This window comes from Pipistrellus hanaki (assembly GCF_964339955.1).
Source record: "Pipistrellus hanaki genome assembly, chromosome: 6".
Lineage (NCBI taxonomy): Eukaryota > Metazoa > Chordata > Mammalia > Chiroptera > Vespertilionidae > Pipistrellus > Pipistrellus hanaki.
In genome coordinates, this window is record NC_140508.1 from 76,229,662 (window position 1) to 76,246,217 (window position 16,556).

General features: G+C 38.3%; 1 protein-coding gene across 4 annotated transcripts in view; it reads left to right on the forward strand.

The window, feature by feature from the left end:
• Positions 1-16,556, forward strand: part of SYT4 (synaptotagmin 4) — a 705,442-nt gene that overhangs the window by 216,518 nt on the left and 472,368 nt on the right. The window contains exons 2-5 of one of the 4 annotated variants that reach the window (XM_084888391.1): positions 6,790-6,946; positions 9,786-10,600; positions 12,499-12,619; positions 13,776-16,541. The exons of 1 other annotated variant lie outside the window; for it this stretch is intronic. In XM_084888391.1, the coding sequence (XP_084744517.1) occupies positions 6,913-6,946; positions 9,786-10,600; positions 12,499-12,619; positions 13,776-14,083 (1,278 nt within the window). In that variant the 5' untranslated portion in view covers positions 6,790-6,912 and the 3' untranslated portion in view covers positions 14,084-16,541. Of the gene's footprint in view, positions 1-5,882; positions 6,947-9,785; positions 10,601-12,498; positions 12,620-13,775; positions 16,542-16,556 lie in introns of those variants that run through there. 2 more of the 4 variants (XM_084888392.1, XM_084888393.1) reach the window with 2 other exon arrangements.

Here is a 16,556-nt window from a genome sequence, read left to right on the forward strand (position 1 = left end):
TGCACAGAGGCAGTGATTCTTAAACATTTTGGAATCATTATAGGACATTTTATAGGTTCAGATAAACACAGCACTCTGGCTGATTATGATTAAACATACTGATACTAAATTACATATTGATCCCATAAATATCAATGCACACAGAGAAACAATGAGAACACGTGTAACTAGAAGGAGCATTTTAATTTGAGATGATAATGGGGACAGTTTTGAATGGAACATCATGCAAAGGTTTGGATTCTCTTGGTTGTCACATAAGAAATAGATTTTATTTTCCTTTCATAATATTAAACATTCATTAGAAAATATATTTAACTTTATGGCATACATAACCTGCCTAAAGAGACTCAAATATTTTCAAAGTAAAAAGCAATAATTTGTTTTTACTTGACATATTCTTAGAACTGTAAACATAACATATCATTGTTTCCACTTCTGTGAATGTTTATCAGTGAAAGAGATAGCGGAACAGTATTGCAGTCAAACCAGATATTAGAAACTTTAGAAGTTATTTTGAGAAGGATATAGCATTGGATGCTAAAAAACATACTGGTTCAGAGAAAATACTATATGTGATCGTGTATTAACACTCTTAACTAGATTATTTGTGTCCCTCAAGATCTCAAAGAAGGGACAAAGACCTCTGAAGTCTTACAGCTCTAAAATGAGATGATTCTATTTTCATATTAAAAATGTACTGCTATTTGAGAGGAAGCTGCATTAGTGCAAATGAGAGCTGAGATTACTCATAGAAGCCAGAAGTTACTCTTGATGACTCACTCACTTCCAGGCATTTCATCTACAGACCCTTTGACTGATGCAGATACTTTACAGTGCAACCTCCGCCTCAATCAAAGCCATCAGATGATGCAGCATGTCCAAGGGACTATCAGTTATGACTCATGTATTCAACTGAGCTTGAGGAGGCAATAAACAATGAAAATACTAATATGAGAAGAAGGGCACTGTTCTTTATAAAAATAGATAAATGAAGTAATGCTCTTGTTGCTAATTTGTTAACTTTGAAAAATACTGTACCCTGGTTATAGAATGATGACAGAAGATGACTTGACTTTGGGTTATGAACACACAATACAATATACAGGTGATGTATTATAGAATTGTACATATGTAACCTATATAATTTTATTAAGTAAGTCCCCCCAATAAATTCAATTTTTTTAAAGAGAAAGCTTTGGGAAATTATAATATCAGTATCTAGATAATCTTTTTGTCTTCAAGCGTTTCCAAACACTTGGTAATAAATATTCAATGTCACAATTGATTCATTTTTGTTCTTCTCTATCATTTGGGTTTGAAACCATAGTGCTTATGCCGGATTAGAGAAGAGTACAACAGTAGAGAACAAGGCCTTTGGTTTCAACAGGTCAAAATGATTAACAAAAATGTATTCAGTGCAAACACTGCCCAATTTGCTCAGTTTTATCAGTGTGGCCTCAGGCCTTATCAATTCCATCAACATCTCTAGTCAGATTCTCTGGGGTATGTTGATAAGGTAGGTACCTATGCAACAAAAAAGGGGGGGGGGGAACTACTCTTGCTATGTCTTAATATCCTCATCTATAAAAATAGATTTATTAATAGTCTCATGAAAATATTAAATGTATTAAATTGTCAATGAATGGACTGCTATTAATTTCATGTTGTAACCAGCTCTGAGTGTTGTATTTTATCTCCATTCAATTTCATTTAGAGATGAAACCTTGTGCTTGCTGATCTCAGTGAAGAGGCAAGAGTCTTCAGACTCTTCCTACCAAACAGTTATAATGACATTGCTTGGGTTTTGTGATTTGCAAACTTTCACTAATGTACAGAAAATGATATCATTTTAGGTCATAGTTTTCAATCTTTTCCATCTAATGGCACAAATAAAATAATTACTAAAATTGTGAGCACACCAAATATATGTGTGTGTGTGTGTGTGTGTGTGTGTGTGTGTGTGTGTATTTTCTGCCAATCTAACAAAAAATGTATCATTTTTATTGATTTATAAATAATCCTATATAATAAAACCCTAATATGCAAATAGACCAAATGGCAGAATGACTGGTCACTATGATGTGCACTGACCACCAGTGGGTAGATGCTCAATGCAGGAGCTGCCCTCTGATGGCCAATGCATTTCCATGGGGGGGGGCACTACACAGCCAGAAGCCAGGCTCAGGGCTGGCGAGGGCAGTGGCAGTGGCAGAGCCTTTTCCACCTCCATGGCAGTGCTAAGGACCCCTGAGGGGCCCTGGACTGCAAGAGGGTGCAGGACAGGCTGAGGAACCCCCACACACACACTCAGTACACGAATGTTGTGCACTGGTCCTCTAGTCCTATATAATAAAGAGCTAATATGCAAATGGTCATCAGGCCCTCATGGCATCATGCCCTCATCCCATCACGCACTTACTGCTCAGACACTCAACACTGGGGAGAGAGGACTGGGGACCATTCAGACACAAATGAGCTCCTGAGAGAGGAATGGGGACCAGTCAGGCTGTGGCCCAGGATAAGGACAATCCACACACCCCAAGATCCCCGTGGACCCAGGTGCTAGCAGCTGCACCTGTGGCCCAGTTGAGGGACAAGCTGCCTGCCCATGGAACCAGGCACCAACAGCTGGGGAAGCGGCCCAGGAGAGGGACAAGCCATCTCCCCTGCAGTCCAAGTGCCAGCGGCTGAGCCTGAGCCTGTGCCCTGGCCAGGGAGATAGACAATCTGCACACCCCATGGTCCCTTGGTCCTGGGTGCCAGCAGCTGCTCCTGTGGCCTGGGAGAGGGACAAGCTGCCCACCCTGGGGTCCTGGGCTCCAGCAGCTGCATCTGTGCCTGTGGCCTAGGAGAGAGACAAGCTTCCTGCCCTGTGGGCCCGGGCTCCGGCACCTGTGGCTGTGGCTCCGGAGAGGGACAAGCTGCCTGCTCCGCAGTCCAGGGCACCTGTGGCTGAGGCCCAGGCAAAGCCACCCACCCACAATTCCCTTGAGGTTGCGGCTGGCCCAAGAGAAACTGGTCCGGATCCTGGGTGCCTGTAGCCAGCCAGAGGGAGGGAAGCCAGGGTTCCAGGTGCCTGCAACCAGCCAGAGGAGGAAACCCTGGGTCCCAAGTGTGGGGTGAGGTAGAGGCAGTTAGGGGCAATCAGGCCAGCAGGGAAGCAGTTAGGGGCGATCAGGCAGGCAGGCAGAGTGGTTTGGGGTGATTATGGGCAGTTGGACATCCCTCTCACAATCCAGGACTGCTGGCTCCCAACTGCTCACCTGCCTGCCTGCCTTCCTGATTGCCCTAACTGCTTCTGCCTGCCAGCCTGATCACCCCCTAACCACTCCCATGCCAGCCTGATTGATGTCTAACTGCTCCCCTGCCAGCCCGATCGCCCACAACTGCCTTCCCTACTGTGCCCCACCTACTCTGCTGGGTCCCGAATCTGCTGTGTGATAGCCATTTTGTGACAGCCATTTTGTGATGACATTTGGGCATGATGCATGAGGGCATGACGACCACCTAGGCTATTATTATCATAGATTAAGCTCCGCACCCCTGTCCCCTACTTTTGAGGAAAGGGATGCCCATTTCCTCTGTAGTCTTTAAGCTCCGTGAAAGTAAGGCTCATTTTTGTCATCTTGGCCAGTTGATATCTCCTATTTACTAAAAATTTACGAGATAGTACATATTTAGTAAGTATGTGTTAAAAGTAAGAAAAAACAGTAAGGAATGAAAACCATAAGCTTTTTTAGATTTGGCTTAATGATTTTTTATTTATTTTTTTTACTGATGAGCCATTAAAGCCTAATTTATATTGACACATAGTAAATACTGAGTTTGTTGAAGAAAATCAAATGTTGAATGGTGCATAGGGAGGGATTTCTGAGGTACCAATTGTGAAAGCATTTGTCTTGCAGGGTTTTGACTTGGGTGTGCTTGTAATACAATCAACTCCATTAACACTAGAGCCAGCATTCTTAATAGAATGATATGGAACATTAAAACAATTATCCATTATCCATTATCAGATACTTTACTCTACTCCACCCACATACCAGTAAAAGGCCTTTGTATTACTAAGCTAAGCATTGATACAGAATACTGAAGCTCATTACAACATTTTCAAAACCTTTCAAAATTTTCTTTTGCCTAACAGAAACTTCTAAATGCACCCACCAATATTTTTAAGGGAATAAAGACAATATAAAATAAAATACATAACCAATAGAATATATAAACTGCAAATCAAGCTATATATTAAATTTTAAAAAAATAAATAAAGTGGAGAAAAACAATCATGCCATGAGTCATCAATTCAACTGAATTCTCCTTAAAATTAAATTGAATGCAAGTGCTCTGTTCATTGTTTCTCAATGTATATAAACATTTGCAATCATAATAAAAAATAAAGTAGGGTAAACACTGAACTGCTTCAGCAGTCAAATAATCATTTTGAAGTAACCACTGCCACTTGTACAGAACAGACTGTTTCCCAGGATGGGAACTTGTTGGAGGCAGTGTGTTTTGGGTGGAAAAAAAGGTGGTTCCCTAGCAACAAGCCCTCCTCCCAAGTCTCTGCTGCCAGAGTGGTATTGCTCACGTCAGCAAATTGATTACGTGTTTGCTGGATCCTAAAAGAACAATGTAACCATGTGGTCGGGTGTGAATTTCAATCAGAAGAAACTTACAGGTTTTTTACTGTGTTGGATCAGCTTCCCACTCCTCAGCTGGTGCTGCTAGAAGCTCTTCTAAAGAGAATGGATACTGAATAACATGCTCTTCGCCAAATGAAAATGAGGAAAACCTCTGGCACTTTAATTAATAACAGTTATTTTCAGTTTGCTTTTAAAGCAGCAAGGAAATAGCACACCCGCAATAGCATTAGCTCGGGGCAAGAGGTAGTCTTATCACCACGTGTTCCAAGAAATGAGATAGCCCAGGGTGGGGCAGGGTTTTGTGAAAACAGAGTTGAAGCAATCTAGACAGGTTTTACATGGCAGCATTTTATCACTTGAAGATAAAATTAATGAGATACTAATTTATATGGAATATACACATGAGGTATTTATGTTTATTATAACAAATGAGTTTAACCATATGTTAGCAATAACTTGGCTAGGAAACACATGTATTAGTAAACCTCACACTGTGTATTTTGTCTACCTGTGATATGCAACACAAACAAATGTCCCTCTTTCATCTCACAGGTGGGTGTTAATTACTACCGACCATCCCACCAGGTGCATGCTTAACTGAGGAACAAACAGTCTGAATGAAGTGAAAGATAAGGCCACAGATCACAAATTCTGCCAATGAAAAATTAAATACAGTAAATTAGTCTGTGTGTTTTCATAGCATGAAGATACAAGGCTTAAAAAAAATCTGTTAGAAAAAAATGTGAAAATGCCAAGTATGTAAGTATGTGGGAGCCATGGAAGGGAAAGAAAACCCTGGTTTGTAAAATTTTCCATGATGCAAAAGGCTGCAGCCAGTTTCTCCCCAGACACAGTCCTGACGCTCAGAGTGGCAGCTCACCAAGGGGCAGGAACCTCTCACTTGTGCAGTAGCTTTCTGAGACGCACCCAGTGCCCTCCTCCCCCATCCCAGCACAAGCTGAATCTCATCTGCTCACTGAGCTCCACAGCAAAAGAATTCTTTGCGGAGCAATAATTGGTAGATGGTGTACCAGCCTTAATTCTCTCCTTTGGAAAATTACTAACATTTATTTAAACACACACACACACACACACACACACACACACACACACAGACACACACACACAATCTCCAAATTAAAATTAATCAGAAACTGACACCATATTTTCTCCTATCCCAGGAAGATCATCAGATCTGGGGGGGGGGGGAGGCTTTTCTTTCAAAATAACCCATAGTTATCAATGTCATCTTAGATTTTGATCAGTTCTTGTAACTGTTTTTGCCACAACCCTATTAGAAGCCAATGTGTCTTTTTTTTTTTTTTTTTTTTTACCAGTAATGTTATTCTAGAAGCAGTCTTATTATATGCAAAAGTCATAACTGAGAGTTAGCCTGAATACAGAAGGGATTATAACCATCTGCTCCTACGTACTCTAACTGGTCAAATGTCAGATGTTACAGGGAAGCGAGCTGACAGACAGCTAGAGCAACAGCGTCAGCAAAATGTTTAGACTAATAATTTATTAGAAAATGAGTCATCACAATGGACAAACTGTTACCTTATGTCAAATAGATCAATGTGCTATGAGTTGTTTTCTAACATAGGAATACCAATGAAAAATTTCAGAAAATAAGAAAATATATTCTTGCATTTTACCACGGGTCATTTGATGCAGAGATTTCTCTCACTCTTCCCTTAACATGCATCTGTAGATCACGTTATTTTAAAAACTCAGTCACATTTTTGGGGGTCTCAATGACCCAAAGGTTTTCTATTGAGCTGACAGAGATGAGTTTCAGGGCTCATCTCCATGTGCCTCTGAGTCACCCCCACAGAACAGCAAAGCTAATGTCCAGCCGTCCAACAGTTAAAATAATCGATGAGTGCGTGTGTTGAATCCTCAGGAGAGAAGAGAGGGAGGAAGAGGAAAAAAAAATGAGAGAGGAGAGGCTTGGAGGGAGGAGGCGAGGGGGTGGGCAGGTGCTGATTTCAACCCTGTAGCGTCAGGATTGCGTCAATTCGGGTTTCAGCCGCGTCTGGAGTCTCAGGGACCAGCTTCTCAGAAGAATCTAAACAGGAACAGGGGCGGCAAATCACCAAGCGAGGGCGAGCGGACCTCCCTCTCTGCCTCCTCCCTGTTCCAGGCGTAGGTCCCCGGCGCCGCTCTGTTGTTTTCAGCACTCGGGAAAGCCTGCGCCTCCATCCAGACAAGTGAACCGAGCTAGAGTTTCCCGTTCAGCACCTCGGACAGAGCACGCAGCAAAAAAATGGCTCCGATCGCTACCAGCAGGGAAGAATTTGGTAAGCAAGTTAGTCAACTTATATAAATGCGGTCGTCCTTTGAATACTCTGGGTGGGCTGCGTTTTTGTTTCCCCCAACCTCAGCGGAATGTTGCGTATATATTTACTTGGTAGCTCATTTGAAAGGAAAAGGAGAACAATAAACTGGGTAATCGTGGCTTATGCAGGCTGTTTCTCCTCTCCTTAGCATCTTTGCTCCTTAACATTGCCTTCTGCTGGGGCTATTTTACATCCAGGAAGTTCCTGAAAGGTTGAAGAAGCTCTGGAAATTGCAGCACGCGCTAGTGGGGAAAGGAAAGGGAGTCTGTTTCCTTGTTGGTTTCATGAATTCTGTAGGTGATTTTTATTTATAGGTAAATTTAGGGGAAGCCAAATGTCCTGTGGTTACATAAGGGCTTGATCTTGGCATACGCAACACAACTTTATATAGTGGGGGTTTGGGGATGTATATTTATTACAGAGTGCAGCATGAGGACGTTTTCCTTGATATGTGTTTCTTGTATTCTTGAAATATGTTGCTAGAGAAAGAGACAGAATCCTATGATGCTAGATAGAAGTAAAGGGATATTTGACACGAAGTTGCTGAGCCCAGTTCCTTTCACAGGTGAGCTAATGGCAGCTCAGAGGATGAGGGGAGTGTTGCAGGTCAGTTAGCTAAAAGCTACTGGAAACTAGGATTAGTACTCCTTTTTCTCAGTTCAGTTTTCCTTTTCCTATGCCAAATGTTGACACCATTGCTCTTTTTTCTTTTAATAAATAAAATGAGATATGGTTCTTTAAATTAAAAAACAACAATAAAACCTATCTTTAGGTCCCATTACATTCCAAAGACAAGAGATTAGAGTTTTACTTACTTTACAAGTATTCAAAAGCACAAGAAATTTTATAAAAGTTTGTGAATAGGGAATGCTATCTAAAAATACATGGTAATCGTTATTAAACTGAGGGAAATGACTGAGATCTTTGCAATCAAAAGCTTAAGACCTTATTAGTAGGAAATACACAGGGAGTGAGTCTTTTCATGTCCTACTGAATATTCTGCCATTTGACATAAGGATTGAACAGAGAGGATTTCTGATACTAAATCAGAAATGAGTTTCTTTCACATCCTTTACCTTTGGGTGATTGGGCTTATATTGTTGAGATATTTATTCCCAATTTCTGATTTGAAAGTCAGAAATTTTCTAACACTCAGGCATCAGTCTACTAAAAAAAAAAAAATAATTTTCTATGCCTATTATTGTTCTTTTTGCTTTAGTTCATGACTTTGCTTTTGCTCCCTGGCCTTGTTTTATGAGAGTTGAGGAGTGGATTTCCCCCCCCCCCCCCCACAAAGACTTGAATAGAAGGAAGAACTGAAAAGCTGATACGTACTAAGTTTAGCTGATTACCTCTAGCCTCATTCTTTTACTGTAGCATTTGCTGCTTGTTCTATTTGGGGAATTGAAAGGTTTATTTTTCATCTCTATGTGATTTAGTTTCTTGATATAATTGCACTACAGGATATTTTATTGTTGTTTTGTTTGCTTTTTTTTTTATCTTCCTAGACACTTCTGTCCTTATTTGTCATTTCTTAATGTTTTAATTAGTGCTTAATGTATATTTTTTAAGCTTAGTTTTGTGATTATAAAGTAGACAGGCAGAAGACTTGAGGGAATGGAGAAGGAGACTAACAAAAGATTATTCTTTCAGGGGTTATTTAAACAAGATTTAACCCTTTCCTGACTGGGGCTTTTAACTTTATTCCTCAGTATTTGGGAAGAAAAATAAATAGATTGGAATGGAAATAAATGCACATAGTATTACATTAGTTATATTCACTTTTGCTATATTAAACATTGACTGTTTGGAGCATTTTGTCCAGATATAGCAATGCTGATTTCTCACTACTTTTTTAGTGTTACTAATTATTTGTGGAAGAAATATGCTTACATATGGAACATGATAAGCTTCATGCATAATCAATATAACTAATGTCAGTGTAACTTAATGTTCCTGCATTCAAGGAAAGAATTTCAATTTCAATTTGATTATCATTTTCTATGTGGAAATATGCTAGGAAAAATCAGTTATGGATAAAATTGAACTCTAAATTATCTATACTCACTCTTCTCATTATCTTTTAAGGAATGATATTTCATTTAGAACCATTTGGTTTTTACCTTACTTAGGTGTAATTAATTTGTACTTCAGATAATTCAGTGTTTGGGGAGTTTGGGGTTGATATACAAGGAGTTTGCAGTATTATAAGTTATGTAATATTAATAGCCTGTTGTCCATCTTTTAAATTATTACCTGAATCACTGAGTTTCTAAATGTTTGGATCCTGGGTAAATAAACAACTACTAAGAATTCAGATTCTCCCAGTATCTGAAGAATGTGCATTTAAAGTTCCATAGTCAGAAAGAATTTATGGTTCTAGAAAACCTCAAAATGTCAATGAGAACCTGATACAATTTGTACCGACCCAGCATGCTGTAGTTGACTCATCTGTAAAAAACAAAGCTATGTCAGTATCATTTAGCATTCCCCAACACCTGACCCAGTCCCTGTCTTACCTTTTCATTTCCTTTATGAAAACTACTGAAACGAAGAAGTTTCTTTCATACTGTATGGTTTGTTTGTTTGTTTGTTTGTTTTGTGTGTGTGCCACACAAAGGATGTGTTTATTCCTGGGGGTGATGTGGAAATGTGTACATCACTCATACCCAGAACAGTTAGAAAGTAATTCGATCTGTGCTACTTACAGCAATTGCCAGCTCTAGGATGCTTTTATGTAGGCTCCTGTCTCCAGCTCTGCCCCTTTAATGTATATTATTGGTCATTTGATTTTTTTCAGATGAAATCCCCACAGTGGTGGGTATCTTCAGCGCATTTGGCCTGGTCTTCACAGTCTCTTTGTTTGCATGGATCTGCTGTCAGAGAAAATCATCCAAGTCTAACAAGACTCCTCCATATAAGTTTGTGCATGTGCTAAAGGGGGTTGATATTTACCCTGAAAACCTAAATAGCAAAAAGAAGTTTGGAGCTGACGACAAAAACGAAGTAAAGAATAAACTGGCTGTGCCAAAGAATGCATTGCATCTTGACCTGGAGAAGAGAGATCTCAATGGCAACTTTCCCAAAACAAACCTCAAAGGTGGCAGCCCTCCTGATTTGGAGAATGTGACCCCAAAGCTCCTTTCAGAAGGGGAAAAAGAGGGGGTTTCCCCCGATAGCTTAAAGTCCAGCACTTCACTTAGCTCAGAAGAGAAACAAGAGAAGCTGGGAACCCTCTTCTTCTCCTTAGAGTACAACTTTGAGAAGAAAACATTTGTGGTCAATATCAAGGAAGCACGTGGCTTGCCAGCCATGGACGAGCAATCGATGACCTCTGACCCATACATCAAAATGACCATCCTTCCAGAGAAGAAGCATAAAGTGAAAACCAGAGTTCTGAGGAAGACCTTGGACCCAGCTTTTGATGAGACCTTCACCTTCTATGGGATCCCCTACACCCAGATCCAGGAGTTGGCCTTGCACTTCACAATTCTGAGTTTTGACAGGTTTTCAAGAGATGATATCATTGGAGAGGTCCTTATTCCTCTGGCAGGAATTGAATTGTCTGATGGAAAAATATTAATGAACAGAGAGATTATCAAGAGAAATGTTAGGGTAATTCTTTTTTTTTATTATTCTTAAAGTATTTATAAACAATTTTTTATGTAGGTTTTCTTATATATCTAGGGATTTTTATTAAGATAATAAAATTTTGTACATATCAGCTTTACCATATTTAATTATTATTAATCTTAATAGAATCAGGATCAAGGGAATAGAGTAGATGAGGGAAAGTTTAACTCATCACTGAATGCTTAAGGCATTTTAATTATATAAAACACATAGGCATCCTTTATGGATATTTAAATATCACTTATATAAATATTTTTAGTAATTTCTATCATAGGCAATTTGACTAAGATACCACTTCAACTAAAATGCAGGAAAATATTTCTTATTCATGCTCAAGGTAACCAAGATGTTTCAAGGTCAGCATAATTGAATCTGAAATTTAAATTTAAAATTAAAATTAAATCAATTTCTCCTGAGGATTTGGAAGCTGTATTGACTTTTCATAGGATTGCTTTTCAAGGAGGAGACATCACATCATATTGAATTGTAAATGTTGTATGACAGAAAGTGAGCTACTCTGCCTGCAGAGCTGTACTACTTTGATTCTGGGGTTATCACAAAATGATAAGACATTAGTTAATCAAATTTAATCCTATTTCCACATTACATACAGAATACCAAACTCATTGTGGTATCTTAGAATAACCTGTGTCTCTAAGGCATAATTTCACAAAATAACATAAAGCTCATTTTGACCATATACTTGCCTTTGTCTCTTTGTTGAACTTAATTCAAGGTAAGGTCCAAAAACATTAAGTAGCTTGAGTCACCAGCTGTTTAGTGGCACAGCATACCTGTGCCTATATTTTATTCTTCTTTAAGTGTGTATTCACACAGCTACCCCATGCCAGCTTTTGGATAAATATATGTATTGAAGTTTTAGGAGCTCTGGCCCAGCCATCATTCTTAGTTATAATCGAGCTGCAAGTTTACATTTTGCTACTTTCAGCTAAAACTGGTACTCTGAGTTCTTGATAATCTCATGTAATGTCTTTAAAGTACAGGTCAGACTTAAGTATTATGCAAAGAATGATCCTGTGGTACTGTCCACATATAAAGCATTAAAAATTACATCAAGTCTCTCCTATATTTAATTTACTCTTGAGATTAAATAAGGACTTTGGAAGGGGGTTGGTGGCAGAGAATGTTAACTCCATCATTCCTCTGGACCCAGAGAGTGATGAAAGTCAGAATATATTTCATTTGGTTTGAATTCAAATTGCAATAATCTCAATGTGTTTTTTTAAAAATATATTTGATTGATTTTTTACAGAGAGGAAGGGAGAGAGATAGAGAGCTAGAAACGTCGATGAGAGAGAAACATCGACCAGCTGCCTCTTGCACACCCCCTACCGGGGATGCGCCCGCAACCAAGGTACATGCCCTTGACCAGAATCGAACCCGGGACCTTTCAGTCCGCAGACCGACGCTTTAATCTCAATGTTAAAGAATTTAAAATAAAGTCAAATTTGACATGAGTCATTTTGCCCTATACAAATGATTCAAGTGATAAGATAATACATTACTATTCATAACTTCAAAAAGTATAGATTTCATTTAAGGAGCAAAAGTGAAACATACTTCTGTGTAAGCTGTGCTCTAAATATTATTTTAAACATTTTTAATAATGGGTGTGGCTAACTCAATGACCATTTTAACATCCTGCAGTACATGAAGAGACCAGAAGATGGCAGACAGTTGTTTTCAAGAGGTGATGATATGGCACAAAAGCTTGTTCCTCTTGGATTCCTTAGCTTACTAAAATAAAAATAAGTAGAAAAGTTACACTTAAATAGCAAGGCTATTATATTGATGTAAAATGTATACATTTCAAAACTAAAAATAATAAACATGCTTATACCACATCTCTCTTTGTTTAGAAGTCTTCAGGACGGGGTGAGTTGCTGATCTCACTCTGCTATCAGTCCACCACCAACACTCTCACTGTGGTTGTTCTAAAAGCTCGACACTTGCCTAAATCTGATGTGTCTGGACTTTCAGGTAAGAATTCTTCTGAAAGACTCAGGCTCAGTGTATAAGTGAGTAATACATTGGGCAAAATAGTTAATGAACATAATCATGATTTTGATTTATCTTTTTATTCATAATCAAAAAAGATGTGATCGTTTTTCTGCTTATCATTTTATAGAATAATAATAATATGATCCAATGCCATTAGCAAGAACAAAACTACGTATTCTAAGATCTAAGCCAAAGAATGTATAGTTGTAGGTAGATGTCTGAATTGGGTTAAGCAGAAAGCAGTGATAAATGCAGAGATGAGAGGCCATAGCCAAAAATACAGTGATGGATGTAAAATAAAGATTTGGGAGAAAAGTTTTTTAATTTTTGTATTTTAAATGAACCTGCCTACCCGAACACTACTATTATTTTATTATGTTTCCTTTTAACTTCTTATATATCTGCTTTCAGAATTAGCTTTTTCATTTTTGTGACTAATTTAAGAAAACAATCTTGTTATATGGCATGATAAGAAATAACATATGACCTATGAGTTAGAATTATTTGAGTTCAAACCCTAACTCTTTCATTTGTTATTTATTTATTTATTTATTTATTTATTTATTTTTCCCATTGCCATTTATCCCTCTATACTCTCTTCCACTTCCACCACCCTCCACCCCAGCAATCACCACACTATTATCAATGTCCATGATTAAAAATAAAAAATTAAAGCCTAAAAAGGCATTGTCACTGTGAATTATAAATGCCTGTTCAACAGACAAAGCAACCCAAGCTCAACAAAGTAGAGAAACTTATCCAAATTCAGACAACTCAGTAAGGTTAGATGTTCACTCATGTTTTTTTTTCTTTCTTTCTATCTCATTCTCTGTAATGAGTTATTAGTATTCAGAATGTATCATCAGAACATTCTCTTTTCTTCCCCTGTATGTTATCTCTTCATCCTGACATTACAGTTTCTTCCTCATCCTCTGGCTTAGAACTACTTTCTCTTAAGTTGCACGTTCTTAGTTATGTTCAAAGTCAGATTTATGCATATCTTTGCTCTATTCTACCTCATTTTCGCTGTAATCACTCTTTGTTGGCATCCAGTCATCTCTGAGGGCACAGCTGTGTTGAGGCCAGCTCCCCAGACTGATCCTGTCCCTGTAATGTCTCTTGTTTCCCATTGCAGACCCCTACGTCAAAGTAAACCTGTACCATGCCAAAAAGAGAATCTCCAAAAAGAAGACTCATGTGAAGAAATGCACCCCCAATGCTGTGTTCAACGAACTGTTTGTCTTTGATATTCCTTGTGAGGGCCTGGAAGAGATCAGTGTTGAGTTTCTGGTTTTGGATTCCGAAAGGGGGTCCCGCAATGAGGTGATCGGGCGGCTGGTCCTGGAAGCGGCCGCGGAAGGAACCGGTGGAGAGCACTGGAAGGAGATCTGTGACTATCCAAGGAGACAGATCGCCAAGTGGCACATGCTCTGTGATGGTTAGCATCCTGGCCATGCATTGGGACTTAATGATTTTTACTAGGCAAGGGATGATTTTCTTTCTTTCTGATATATAATTGCAAGCTTGTGACAGCAAGCTTCCTTTTTTTTTTTTGTTGTTGTTGTTAGAAATGGATTGAATTAGCAGACCAGGAAGTAACTGTAAATTATCATGATAAATTTCCCCTTACCTAGAGAAATTGGATAAATTTTCATAAGCCTATTTAGTCCCTCCTGCAGGTTACCAGGGATATAAATAAGAGCAGTCAAGCATTTTATGAATAAAGCAGTAGAGTTCCAGGTTATGGTGGGCTCTCGGAGGTCATGATCTCATTGGAGCACGTCACTGGGAATCAATGGGATTCTTAAGATTTAGAAATGAAAAGTGTGTCTTCACTTACGAAAATTCATACTTTTTTTCAGGTGGGGAAATAATTTTTCTTTAGATCCAAAGATATTAAAGAAGTATTCTCTAGTTCGTTTTTATTAATTGCATCATGTGCAAATGGTGTCCTGCATATAAAAATATATAGTCATTGATCTTTGTTTTGTAATTATTTGATGTGATTTTATCCTAAGAGGAGTAACTTAGGTTTGTTTCAAAAGAACAGTGAGCAAACTGAGTAATCATTTTTTCAAAGGGCTGAGTTGAGAACACTATGGCTGAAATATGATTTTTCTCTCCCCCTAAGGTTACATGTGAGTCAAATGTTGTAAAATATAATCTCACATCAGGATCATCAAGGCCTTGAATTATTCACTGCCTGTCACAAGTGTCAGTGTAGTCTAGGAAAGCCCTGTTTACCTTGTGAAGTTGTTGAATTAAGTAGTGGGTAAAGAAATGAACTTCAGGTAGAAATCCAGTTAGAAATGCAGTTTTCTTATAGGAACTACATAGAGTATGTCAGTGTACATTCGAGGTGTGCCCTTGAACACAGAGAGGACATGGCTAACCAAGTCTTCATTGAGTTGTTCTGAAAAAAGGACTAACCTACTATTTAAAAACAAACAAACAAAAAAGACTGAAGTTTTAACCATTGCCAGACAGAAAGCATTACTTCAGCTAACAAACTGATATGATTAAAAAGCAGTATGTAGCAAGCCTAATTCATTTGCATATGTTCACACAAAATATATTTAGGCTGTCAAATTAGCACAATAAAGTATGTTTCACTATCTTTTCTAGGCTAATTTGCCTTGAGCTGTTTTCTGTGGAACAGTTTATAGATGGAATTGTGTCTCACATTGTTTTCTAGTGCCAGGGCCCTGAAAATCATTAAAAATCAAGAGTACAGCATGGCCCCGTGACTATTTGGAAAGAATGAACTTGAGGTAATGTCACTATATGTGAACTTTTAGAGAAGTATGGGTGAAACTCGCTCGGGTAAGGTTGAATTATTAAATATGCAAGTTAGAAAATAAAGTCTACTGAAAATTTTACATTACGAGTCAGGTTTTGTGTCAGTATTATAGCAGTTTTTGAGAATGTGTTTGATATCTCCGTGTTTGTAAATTCTATGACAATGCATTTTCAAAACAACTTCTTCATGCTTTTTATGACTATGCCTAATGTAAAGAAAATGTTTTACATGTACAAAAATGGAAACTGACCTCTTTTTTGTGCTTTAAGATGACTTTGGGATTGAAAAGACCATTCCCCCATCATTGTCTCCATCCCTCCACAAAGTCACCTTACAACATCTTGGTCCACTCAACATTTCCCTGAAAGCAACATGAAATGAATTGTAGTTCGTGTGTGGTTTGGGGAAGTCAATGGCCTTTTTACGTATGTAGATTTGGATACATGGGCCACGGAATATAGTATATTTTAGAGCTTTGGAAAGTTGTCAGGAGTCAACCCTAAGATCCTTCACAGCCACCAGAAGTTAGTGGCTGTACCACATAAAGTATGACTGTTGAAGGAGGGTGTTATTTTTATTTTAAAGTAAAACAACAAAACCAACAACAAATACTTTTTAAAATTGCAATGAATAATTTGTAAATAGTTTTTAGTTATTAAATCTTACAAGTGTTTTTGAATGTGAAAAGTTGAGTAAAATAACTTGCAACTGCGTTTAAGTAAAGACAGAGGAAAAACAGAAAAGCAATTGAAACAGACAGGGACACACATGATCCCATCATCTTCTGAAAGTTGTCCTGTTTTATAATGTATTACAATATTAATGTGAATATCTTGACTTCTGTTACAAATCCTGTACTGTATTAAACATGTAAATTAATTGTTTGTCTGATTAGCCAATCTCACCACCCTAACAGGGAGGTGTTCACGTTTGAAGAACTGTGTAACTCAGTAACTGACTTGTTCTAATGTTGTAACTCAATAGAAGTGATTTGGAAGGAAGCATGGTGTATGAGATGGTGTCTGTTCTTTCGTGCCAGCAATGTATGATGTTTGTAAGACCATGTTTGTAAGAGATTAATAAACTGCTGCTTTTGCCCAACCCATTTTCACTCAA